Source organism: Mirounga leonina, unplaced genomic scaffold (assembly GCF_011800145.1).
Source record: "Mirounga leonina isolate KUSES-001 unplaced genomic scaffold, KU_Mleo_1.0 Mir_54, whole genome shotgun sequence".
NCBI classification, from domain to species: Eukaryota; Metazoa; Chordata; class Mammalia; order Carnivora; family Phocidae; genus Mirounga; species Mirounga leonina.
This window is the reverse complement of record NW_023270812.1, coordinates 4,545,486-4,558,406: the sequence shown is the minus strand read 5'-3', so window position 1 is coordinate 4,558,406 and position 12,921 is coordinate 4,545,486. Positions and strand designations below refer to the sequence as shown.

Sequence of the window (12,921 nt, the reverse complement as noted above, 5' to 3'; positions counted from 1 at the left end):
AAAAGGTACCAAACAGAAATTCAGCCATTAAAATAAAATTCCATACACAAGTTAAACTGTAGAATAAACACAGCAGAAGAGGAAACTAAGCAGAGGAAAATATATCTGAGAACATACCAGACTTTAATACAGAGAAATAAGAAGATGGAAAAAATAAACAAAATTTTTTTTAAATGAAGGAAAGAATGAAAACTCCAACTTATTTATGAAAAGACTCCAGTTGAGAGATGGAATGGAAATAATATTTGAAGGGGGAAAAAAGAAGTAATATTTGAAGGGAAAAAGGGTAGAGAATTTTCTGGAATAAGGACCCCTCCCACACTTCTCCCCTCATGTTGATAGGGCTGCTTTTCTTCAGTGAAACAGGAAAATTTGATTGCTGATTGCATTATTACAATCTCAGAGACCTAAAGTCTGGGAGAGACTAGAAGAAAGTTGCTTCCATGCAAATTCTCTCTGCTCTGAGATCTATATTTTTCCTGATGCTTTTTCTAAAGAGGTCTAATGACCACACCCCCAAACATGACATCATAGGTTATTTTCTGTGACCACAACCCCATCACATTGTTCTGTCTCCCCAACCACTGCTGGTTTGATTTCTTTGCATAGAATAACTAAAGGTTATTCTAACAAATGACAAGTTGTAAAAGACAGAGTAGTCAAACAGACGGACAGACTCTGACTGCAGCCATCAGTCCAGGAAGCCAAATAACAACCTGTAGCAATCAAACTAAATGGCCAGGACCTGATTAATAATTGAAAGCTTTCTTAATGTTTGTCCCTGCTTCCAATTTAGGAAAAGCCAAATACGCACCCGTAAGCCATCACATGGATGCCCTGCTCCAAGTTAGCTGCTTCCAGCTCCCCCGTGCCCACAGCCTCCATCAGTGCACACCAGAAGCTGGTCCTTTCTTCCCTAAGAAGCCTTCCCACCCTGCCTGCCTTTGGACCAAATCACAAGTGATGGTGGCTGACTCCCTTGCTACAGCAAGCACTGAATCAATAGCCTTTGCTTCTTCCCATTTGGTTGTTTTTTGTTCATTTTCACACTTGCCCCAATTACAAATTAATTCTTTAAAGAATGAATTATTTTACCCATTAATATGAAGAAAAGATGTAAAATTAAAAATGTTTTAAAATCTCAATTATACACTTCACATTGTATTCCTTTCTTGCTTGCTCTGGGTAAATGATTTTGGCTTGCTGGTCCCCTAATTTGCTTCCAATCCTATGAAAACTACAGCCTTAGGCTCTCTATTCTTTCTATTTCTGAATCAAAGAAACCTAAGCTCTGAGACCTGATGTTGAGGGAATCTCAAATAAAAACAAAACACTGTGATCACTTGCCATCCTCTCTTGTTTCAACTGGAAGTCCACAGATCTTTCCTAGCCTTCTACTTGAATTTGTCTTTCTTAAAAAAAAAAACGAAGAGTTACTGGAGGAAGTAATTTTATCGGTGATATGCTTGATAATTTTTTCTCTTAATTAGTGAGGGTGATAATCCAAGGAAACGAAGAGGATATGAGTAGCTGTTGATCCACACACCTTGCCCAAACCAGCTTGGCTCTACTTATGTTAAAGTGGAAGTTTGAGAGAAAGAGGGAAATATTTAGATATATTTATGCTGTGCTGTTAGATCTGTGGCATAATAAGTGTTATAAGGCTCTTTATCTGTGCATGACATAAAAGACTGGATTTACCACTAGCAAATCACAAAGTCCTTAAATTATGGCATTTATAGGATCCCTAGAGATTTGGTTCGTTCCCTTCTATTAATGGATGAGGCAATTGAGACTCATTAAAGTACCTGGTTGAGTTATAGCCCATCTGAGACAAAGTACAGATTCTTTTCTCATCTAGTACATGTTCTATTGTACCATACAATGCTCACTGGGCTCCTTTTGGCTCCAAAGCTGGGTACCGACTTTCATATCCCTAATTTGGACATCAGCAAATCATTTCTATAACTTCAAAACCCAGTGGAATTTTATCCTATTGCCCAAACTTTATAATGAATTACTCTGATACCCGATTTAAATTTTTTTCTCAAATGGCCATTCAGACTATGGGCTGCTGAATTGGTATTTACGTGATAAATGAGTAGCTGAGTCATTTGGAATTTTCTAAGTGATAGGCGGCAAGGTAACATGGATCCAAAATAACAATGGTTTAAATAGACATGTTACTTTCTCATGAAAAAGCCTAAAGGCGCCATCTCAGGCCCTGCATGATGGCTCTATGCCACGAAGCAACCATGAACTTGTCCCCTTTGGTTTGGGATCAGGCATCCCACACCTTCAACTTCATGGTCCAGAGTGGAGGCGAAAGCATCAGAATGCTGTGGGGAGAGGAAGCAAGAAAGGATAAAGAAGAAAGGGGCAAAGGAGGATATGCACCAGTTGTCTTCCTTCCTTCCTTCCTTCCTTCCTTCCTTCCTTCCTTCCTTCCTTCCTTCCTTCCTTCCTTCCTTCCTTCCTTCCTTCCTTTTTAGGCTTTATTTATTTGAGAGAGAGAGAGAGCAGAGTGAGAGAGAGAGAGAGAGCATTGAGTGGGGTGAGGGGCAGAGGGAGAGGGACAAACAGACTCCCCACTGAGCAGGGAGCCCAGGACCCTGAGATCATGACCTGAGCCAAAGGCAGATGTTTAACCGACTGAGCCACCCAGGTACCCCTTTTTCTTTCTCTTTCTTTCTCTCTCTTTCTTTCTTTCTTTCACAGATTTGTTTCATGTGTGAATTTTTATTTATTTATTATTGAAGTATGGCTGACATACAATGTTATCTTAGTTTCAGGTGTACAACATAGTGATTCAACAAGTCTATACATTACTCCATGCTCGTCACCATGAGTGTAGTCCCCATCTGTCACAAGTTGTCTTTTATAAAAGCTTCTCAGAAGCTGGTATTTCCTAGAGATCTCATTGGCCATCTTTAATCATGGGGCCACACTTAGCTGAAAGAATGGCTGCAAGTGTAGTCTACATTCTAGATGGCCATGTTCCCAGCTAAAAGTTAAGAGCTCTATTACTATCCAAGAAGACAGACATGGGCAATGAAGAATGACCTGTGGTCTCAGCCTCTCTGCCGTAGCTTCAGAGTCCTGGGTAATGTCTATTTACACTTGTGCTCTCACCCTCATAAATATGTTTCTATAAAGACCTTAAATAGGGCGCCTGGGTGGCTCAGATGGTTAAGCGTCTGCCTTCGGCTCAGGTCATGATCCCAGGGTCCTGGGATCGAGTCCCACATCGGGTTCCTGGCTCAGCGGGGAGCCTGCTTCTCCCTCTGACCCTCTCCCCTTTCATGCTGTTTCTCTCTCGCTTGCTCTCTAAAAAATAAATAAATAAAATCTTTAAAAAATAAAAAAAATAAAAAAATAAAGACCTTAAATATGTTTCTATAAAGACCTTCTTCTCAAAATCTTTCTAACTTGCATATGTTTGGCCATTTCAGATTCTATTTTAATACCAAAAGGTGTCTGAGAGCAAGAGCACTATGCTATAGTGGAGAGAACACTAGCTGGAAATTATTTTTTTTTTTAAAGATTTTATTTATTTATTTGACAGAGAGAGACACAGCGAGAGAGGGAACATAAGCAGGGGGAGTGGGAGAGGGAGGAGCAGGCTTCCTGCGGAGCAGGGAGCCCGATGTGGGGCTCGATCCCAGGACCCGGGATCATGACCTGAACCGAAGGCAGGCGCTTAACGACTGAGCCACCCAGGCGCCCCACTAGCTGGAAATTAAAATCCCACATTTAGTATGCGCTCTCCAACTGGTGGCTTTGTGTTCAAGCTCTCTGGACTTTGGGCTTTTATTCAGTTAGTCAGTCAATAAACATTTACTGAACCCTTACTGTATGACCCTTGGGTTAAGTACATGACCTCACATAAAGATAATGTATTTTGCAAAAGTCTCTCTCATTAATTTTGCAATAAAGGTATCATATTAGATCTATGAACTTGTAGAATTTTTTTATATTGGAGAATTCAGTGGATTCAAGATTGCAAAATTAGCAAGAATACCAAACAGCAGAGTGAAAAATACACAGAGAAGTTTTTTAAATGTTGTTAATAAACCTTGGGAAATGCTGGAGAATAGAAGTGCTTTGGTAAAAACTTTTTTGCTCTTAAAATCTACCATTATGAAATAGTTAGATGAATGGTGCAGGGAAAATGAAAGTGAGTATGACTAGATTCCCACTGTTGACACCAAATTATATAAGTTCTTGAGGCGCCTGGGTGGCTCAGTCGGTTAAGCGTCTGCCTTCGGCTCAGGTCACGATCTCAGGATCCCAGGATTGAATTCTCTGCTCAGCGGAGAGTCTGCTTCTCCCTCTCCCTCTGTGCTCTGCACCCCCACTCAAATAAATAAATAAAATCTTAAAAAAACACACAAATTACAGAAGTTCTTCAAGAAATGTCAACGGATCCTATGGCTTTTATTTTTCTTATTCTCAAGTCTTTTGTGGTTTCATTCGACACTTTCTAATAAGATATGTCTCCTCTCCCAAACATTATTGTGCTTTTTTACTCACAACCTAATTCTATGAGATTAGATACTTTGATGAGTATGGAGTGTACATATCAGAAAGGTCCACACTCCACACTACATTGGAAGTTCTTTCCTTAAAACAAAACTCAAACTTATCATCAGGACTGGTTTGGGTACAATGAAAGAAGGAGAGCATTTCCATGCTCTGGGGTAAGGGTGGGGGTCAGGTGGAGGACGGTGGAGGAGAAAGACTGAGGACAGTGGGGCAGAGCAGGCCTGCATGGTGCTGGAGGACACTGGAGGGCATGACCCAGGGAGTCCCCTGACGTATATGTCATCTCTGTCAGTCTAGGCACTGGGCACCACTAGTTTCTTTCCATTCTTTAACCAGAGACATGACTAAGGGAAGCAGTGGGGCAAGCCAAGGAGGGAAGAGTTCGGGCTCCATCACTGGAAGCAGAGACAGTGTAATTGTGAGGGTACAGAAGACTTCTGAGAAACCCATCAGGTCCTCGTGTACATGAAATAGACCGAGAATAACTGCCATATGGATCCCATACCTCCCCTTTGGCTAGCTGTATGAGTTTGCTAGGGCCAATATAACAAAGTACCACAAATTGGGTGGCTTGAACCAACAGAAATGGATTCCCTCACAGCCCTGAAGATGAGAAGTCTGAAATCAAGGTGTCAACAGGGCCATGCTGTCTCTGAAACCTGTAAGAGAAAATTCTTCTCACCTCTTCTAGCTTCTGGAGGCAGCTAACAGTCTTGGCTGGCAATGGCAGCACCCAGTCTCTGCCTCTGACTCCAGGTGGCCTTCTCCCTGGGTCTCCTTTTCTTACGAGGACATCAGTCATATTGGATTAAGGGCCTACCCTTACTCCAGTATGCCTCACCTTAACTCATTATATTGTCCTCTCTAACCAGATTTCTTTGACCTCAGGCACCGGGGTCAAAGCTTATGGCTTCGCTCTAAGTTAAAAGATGTTTCTGAGAAGTGTTGTTTGTCCGTTTTTTTAATCAGTTAGGGATTAATTGACATTAGCATTATGTATGCCCTTTGACTCTGCATGTACATCTGTGTCCAAATTCCCACATCATAAGCAAATGAGAGGTTACAAAAGCTGTTATCCTCAGTGCTCTGGTTAAATGGTTTTAAGCAACAATAACTTGGTCAAGGAGGAAACTTGTCACTAACCCAAAGTTTAAAAAAATAAAAGCTGAGAATTATGGAAATGAAAATCTTAAAGCCTCTTCTCATTCTCTAGTAGTATTCCATGTAACATTTAAAGAGTGTTCCTTCTATCTCAACAGGTTTCACTATCTCTTTGAAGAAAGCAGTCCAACCAAGTTCACTCTTTCCTGGATTTTGGAGAGGTTAAACACCCATGAAAGTTTTAATTGTATTTGCATATTAAGCAGGTGTTTGCTTTGGCAAACAAAACTGTGTGAGAGGCCTGAGCTGCCAGATCAAAGAGCTCTGAATCCTGAAGGCCCAAACATGAAGCTGCATGTTCAACCTGACCTGGAAGCCTAAGGCCAAATCAACACTCTGCATTTAATTTTACATAAGAAATAAAACAACCTTTAAAGACAAGTGTTGTCTGTGAGGAAGGAAACCGAGTACTTAACTGTCTGGGTGTTTTAAAATATGAGTTTCCCTGTGGCTCTTCAAATTAAGTCTGTGAAGTCTGTTGGGTTACCTTTGTGATTCGGTGTCAAGCATATGTCTTATATTTTAGAGCACAGGGTCCAGGCCTTTTGTGAAGCCAACAGCTGCTAGCGTGGGTGTGGAGGCTGAGCCTGCAAGGGGAGCGAGAAGGTGCTACCGGAGGAAGGGAGCCCTCCTGGCAAAGTCCTTCTGATCTCATGCCCATCTGACTCTGACTTCCGTGCTTAAAAGAAATAAGCACAGGGCCATCGTTTTGTAGGGAAGAGAACCAATAAAGGTAAACAAAACAAAAGATGTCATCAATGAAGGAAGCCCAAAGGGAATTCCTACCAGCCCTCCTATAGCCAGCCTCACAGGAAGGTAACTGCAGTGGGTTGATTGAGGAATGACCTCCTCTGCTGGCATCGGCCCCATCCGTGCTTGGAAAGCACCCCCCTGGCTGTGGAGCACACTAGGCGGCCACCAACTGAGTTGTGTGCAGGGTCCTTGAGGCAGCATGTCAAGGAAAGAAAGGAGCTATAGCGCACCTCAGGGCTGTCCCTGGGAGTGGGGAGAATTGAATACCTGCTCTGTGGGAATGGGGTGATCTACTCCAGAAGAGAGAAGAGGCCAAGGTCAAAGAAAGTTATCTTTAAGTCTCTGAAGTTCTATGTAGGAAAGTTTTAACTTAACCTACCTGACTCCAAAAGGGAGAATAATGTCCAAGTACGTGGAAGATTCTGGAAGACAAATTCTGATACAATATGAGGAAGATCTTTCCAGCTATCCATAATATCCAATAATAGACCAGGCTCACCTGACATAGGAAGCATTTATTTGGAACTATTTGGGACAGATGTCTGTGAGGAATGTAAGCATGGTGCTGTTCTGATGTGCTCTGAGGTCCTTTCCCCCTGGATGTTCTGGGTCAAGGCAGATCTTTTGCCACCATGCCTAGCCACAGGGCCCTCTGCCTAACCAGCTGGCAGTGATGTAGATGGGAAGCAGGGAATTGCAGAAGACACCAGCAAGTGCAAGACAAGGTGGGGCACAAGGAGGAGAGAAAGAAGGGAGAAGGGAGGGACAGAGACGGGGAGGAAGGTCTCACGAGTGACCACAGACCACTGTGAGCCACTATGCTGAGCAGTCCTGTGTGTTCCTCCTCATCAGCTCTCTGACATGGGTACAGTCACCAGTTTACAAATTAGGAGCCTGCCCAGATGACACAGATGCTCTAGGCCAAGGCTGGACCATAGTCCGGGCTATGTGGACTCACCCCTCCTGGCCCCACCTGGCCTCCTGCCATTATCCCCGTGAGCCACATAGAGAACACACAACACGCGTCACTGTGAGACAATCTGCCTTCAGTCATCCTTGTCTCGGGTAGACTTCAACGTACCCAAGGGAAGCACTGACCCAAGACCACATCCTGCTTTTTCACTGTATCAGATGTCAAAGCCATCCTGCGTAGCACGGGACCAAAGACACCCCTCTCCCTTGCTGATGGGTCACCTGCTTCTGCCCTGTCGTCCTCCAAGGACCGGAGGCCTGGCTTGTTGCTGGGTAGGAGTCTAACCTGAACCAGTTCCTGTCCTCCAGTGGGGAGAACTGAGAAAGTTAGTCTAGACACAACCACCTTGCTCTGTGCCTCCTGAAAATAGCAGCCTGGGGACAATATTTATTTACATTGCAAAGGAACCTGATAAAGATTGAGAAATACTTCCGATATTAATTACAATAATCATCAGATTATGTGGATTAGATGGTCATTCACCATAGGATCAGATTAGCCTTTATCATACTTGTGAGTATGTAAGCACCAACTCCCCCCAAACAGGAGTGATAGGGGCACAAGAGACCAGATTCAAATTGTAAATTCTGAGTTAGCTCTATCTTATGCCCCCGCATCCCCCTCTGTGGTTTCTCTCTAGTTGTTCAACTGCCTATGTCTTTGCTGAGGAGTCTAGCCTGTCACCTGCCAAGGATGAATGTTATGCCGGCCATGCTGTGGGCTTTGCCCCTGTGCTCATAGTCGATAGAAAATTGTTGATGACAGGCAAACCGATTGCTGTAAGGGATCTGAGCTCTTACCTTCTCCTTATCTGATTGTTTACTGTAAGTAATTCGTAGTGAATTTCAACATCATTTCTCCTTGGCAAACAACACTCATCTTGCCTCTCACCTGATGCACTCTTGCTCAGGGCATAAAGATCTGGTGTCTTGAAGTGGATCATGTCAATGAGTCAAACCCAGGGTGCAGGTGTTTGTAAAATGTCCTAGTAAGAGGCAGTCAGGACCACCTCTGGGTTCCTGGGATTGGAGTCGAGTGTCATGACCTTGGTCACTTTTTAAGAGTTCACTCTATCAGCTTTTCTGGTGAATGAGGGGAGGCAGAGGAAGGGAGCACCCTAGCCTCAGGGTCTGACTCATCCTTAACTGGCTAGCTGACACTGAGGAAGTTCCTATAATGCTCTGATCCCCAGTATCTGCATCTGTGAAAAAGGAGCATTCACATCCAGCACACAGGGATGTTCTTCGGATTATAGGAGAGAAGTCACGTGAACACAGCCCCTCAAAGACGTCCTGGAGCAGAGCATGTGCTCCGGAGATGGAGCTCCCTTGTCCCCCTGCTCCATGCCATGCTGGCGGCCACGCGCAACGGCACTCGATAAGTCCACCTCTGGTTTCCGTCATCAGTTCCCTGGGATCAGAGAAGAGGCCGGAGGCAGAAGTCGTGGTGCTAAGACCAAAGCCACAGCTGGTCATGTTTGACTCCTAGGAGGAAGCACAGACCACCTCAACCTCTTCACATCAGGCATAGCAACAGTGCAGACCTCTGCCATGTGATGGGTGTCGCCTCGAAGAGGAAGGAGTCCTGGTTCTGGTCATCCTGGAGGGGACAAGTAGGTCGAGCAGGGAGAGGTTGTACAGGGACAGGCACCAGTGTTATCTAAGATGGAACTTTCCTATTAACTAGAAATGCTGGACAGGGAAGCTGGCAGCCTCCAAGGCTGAGTGGCTGTGAGTATTGAAGATCTTGTTGAGGGATCCATACATTTGATAGAGGCCGGTCTAGGTGGTAGCTGGTCCCTGCCTGTTCTTCCCAGCTAGGGAATTATGTTCTTGGTGCTCCGCATCCTTTTTCAGATGACTAGATCACACTGCAGGATTGCAGACAGCAACTTTTAATGCAATGTTGTGTTGCATGGAGTTCTGACATTCTTTTAAGACGATTTTAAGAGACATTTAGGAGACAAACACGATTTGAAGTTAACAAGAGACTGACTAAAACACTTAAAAGAGGGACGAAATGCCCACAGTGGTCATAAAAAAGCTCGCACTTATTCCTGGGAATCTAGATAGAGCAGGCTTTAGCTAGGGCTCTTGATGTCCATGCCCGTTGGTAGTTCTGGCTTGCCGGCTTCTCCAGCACCCAGTCGGTTTATGTGAAGCAGAAAGAAAACCCAGGGAGGAAACTCACCACTGTGTCTTTGGTCCCAGACATCCCTAGCCAGTCGGCCTTCTTTCCACTGCTCCGTCTCTTACAACTGTTTCATAAATAGTATCCTGGGATTTTCACTGTACTCAGTGGGAAGAATAAAGAAAAGTACACCTACTCTATTTTCCATGGAAGCAAAAGTTAAATGTACATTTTTCTTGTTTAACATTGCCTTATCTTTTTGCTGGTTGGCACTATTTCTTTATCTTTCCTTTATTTTATCAATGATTTTTAATTTTTATTTGAAAACTATCTCTGCATCCGGGGAGCTCCTCAGGCACGGACTGGAACACATCTTAGATTCATGGCCACACTGGGCCACAGCCTCATCTCTAATAAATGCTTCCTGGCACCTATAATGGCCACAGAATGAGCCACAACTTTTCAGAAGTCTGGTGTTTCCAGAAGATGAGATCCCTGCTCCCTGCAGCCTACCCCTGGCCTTGGATATGTCATCCATTTCTTGTTGGTTTTGTTTTGTTTTCTATAGCATAGCCAGTGGGTGTAATTGCGGATAAGCTTTGTCATTATACCTTTGTGCCAGAAATACTCCCCCAAACTCTTGGTTCTACAGAGTCTGAACCCACTCCCTTAGCCAGTGGCAAACTGGGGCCGGGGGACACAGAGATCCTCCCAGCTTGATGCCACTAAGCAGAGCACCCCTGTGAGCCAATGAAGGTGCAAAAGAGGTTGACAGGAGACCAACAGGCACCTGCTTCTTGCTTTTTCAAGAAAATAAGGGGCTTGAAGCTGCAGCAAGGAAGAGGATCCTTAGGAGCGACTACTTTTAGACCCGGGCTATCCTACCCACTGGCTGGTCAATGGAAGAAAAGGAAGAAAGAAAACGGGATTAAATTTCTGGTATTTTAATTTGCAGGTATATCCACAGGTCACCTTCTCTATGGGGCAGCTTCCCGCTGTAGTAAGGATCCTTTTGCACACCAGGAAAGACGGGCTGTTTGTCTTGTGTTTAGATGCACCCAACCCCATTCTAAAGGGGCATCTCTGACCACGGGCAGAAATATCTAGGACCAAAGAAGAATGAAGATACTCCTGCCTGCATTTTCACTTGACCTGTACGTGCGGGGTGAACATTTTCTTCTTTCCTCACAAATGGGTCAAGGAAGGACACTTCAGGGTTGTAAAGCAAGAATGCCAGATTGGCATTCTTTAAAGTCTTTAAAAAGCAGAATTACGAAATCTAGAAAAAAAAAATCAAAACAAGCAGCCACAACATGGGATCCCCAATGTAAAAACTTGCTGTTGTTTGTAGAATGAGGCCAGGGGTAGAATTTGCAAACCGTTTTGAATCCAGACAAGAGCTCTGACCCAAGACCATGATTCACGTTACACTGGGCAGCAAAGCCAAATGCGTGTGCGTTCTCTGTAGCACCTTAGAGAAAAGGTTGGCTGCGTGGGTGAGATACGAATATATTAGTTTCCTGGACACTGAGTTAACCAGGGAGAGATTAACAGGTCTGCGATACGTGAACGCTCTCCGATTTCTCCCTGTGTGATACAGAGGACGGCTTGTTTGCGGTGCTGGTGTGAGTTCGCACAAATTTGCCGAGAGCGGGGTTACAACGAACACAACATCTGGCCCTGTTCCTTGCTCCGGGCATTGCAGGAGATCAGCAGGACACACATCCCCCGGAGGAGGGCATGGTTGGAAATTAGCCCGAGCAAGTAAAGGTCTGGATCAAAGGCTGGTCCCTTTCTAAAGTCAACTCCCTCCCTCCCTTTGACTCTTGGTCAAGAGCTGTGCTGAGCTGGCCACGGCCTGGCTCAGGGACACTCGTACCCAGCACAGGGAAAAGCATCGGGACTCCTCCCGCCTCTCGTAATAATGCCAACCATGGATGACATTCTAGAGCACATAGGGGAATTTGACTTCTTCCAGAAACAGACGTTTTTCCTCTTAGCTCTACTCTCTGCAGCATTCACCCCCATCTACGTGGGCATCGTCTTCCTGGGCTTCACCCCGGATCACCGCTGCCTGAGCCCCGGGGTGGCCGAGCTGAGCCGGCGATGCGGCTGGAGCCTGGCGGACGAGCTGAACTACACGGTGCCCGGCCCGGGGGCCATGGGCGAGGCCTTCCCCCGCCAGTGCCGCGGCTACGAGGTGGACTGGAACCGGAGCGCCCTCAGCTGCGTGGACCCGCTGGCAGGCCTGGCCACCAACAGGAGCCACCTGCCGCTGGGGCCCTGTCGCCACGGCTGGGTGTACGACACGCGGGGCTCGTCCATCGTGACCGAGGTAAGTGAGTGCAAGACTTGCATTAGGAAAAAGCCAATAGAGTAGCTTTTCTTAAGGAAGAAGCCAGCAAGGCCCAGTTCTTACACTGTCTGGACATGCTCTTTGGACTCAGAGAATCTTATAAAGTCCTAGTTTCCAACAAAAACATGCAGCCTCTTATTTGTCTGGAATATGAGTGAAGTAGTTAAACCTCATCAAATTCTGACAAGAATGATTCCAATGCACGCAAGTTTCAGTGGTAAGAAACAAGCAAAAGCATAGCAGATTCCTGGAAATAATTCCAGGAAAAGGAAAATTTTCAAGCCTCCTCTTTTTTCCTGAAAGCCCTCCATTCTGGCAGCTGTATAACAGATGGACAGCTGGGAGCTCATGGAACTCACCTGAACGTTGCCTCACTGTGATAGGATATGTTTTTCTCTTGATGGCTGTTTTTCTCTCTTTGATTTGCTAAAAACATTTGCATAAAACCTTCTGGGGCTGGAGCTTTTCTTAAGGCACTATTCCTTTCTTAAAAACTCCGACATTAGCATCTAATTATGAAGACTCATCTTAATGAATATAGAGAAAACAAAACAAAACAAAAAAAAGTGGAGACCTGCTTTTATTCGGGACAAAGCAAAATGGGAGGATGCAATTATTCTAAAACTCCAGAGACAGCCAGCTGCCTGGCTTAATTTAAAAGGACGGCTTGGGGGGCGCCTGAGTGGCTCAGTCGGTTAGGCGTCTGCCTTTGGCTCAGGTCGTGATCCCGGGGTCCTGGGATCGAGCCCCGCATCGGGCTCCCTGCTCTGTGGGAAGCCTGCTTCTCCCTCTCCCACTTCCCTGCTTGTGTTCCCTCTCTCTCTCTGTCTCTCTGTCGAATGAATAAATAAAATCTTTAAAAAAAAAAAAGAAAAGGACGGCTTGGATAATGTGAAGACATTCTGTATGAACAGACTTTTAGGCAGAGGAGCTTTTCTTCAATGGTCTAATAGTTACATGAAACCATAGATCCAGGTCATAGATATAACACCGTACAATTTTA

The 12,921-nt window shown here is 44.9% G+C and overlaps 1 protein-coding gene across 1 annotated transcript in view; it reads left to right on the top strand.

The window, feature by feature from the left end:
* Nucleotides 1-10,819: 10,819 nt before the first annotated feature.
* Nucleotides 10,820-12,921, top strand: part of LOC118001791 (solute carrier family 22 member 2) — a 30,499-nt gene continuing 28,397 nt past the window's right edge. The window contains exon 1 of the mRNA XM_034991936.1: nucleotides 10,820-11,897. Coding sequence (XP_034847827.1) covers nucleotides 11,487-11,897 — 411 coding nt within the window. The 5' untranslated portion in view covers nucleotides 10,820-11,486. The remainder of the gene's footprint in view (nucleotides 11,898-12,921) is intronic.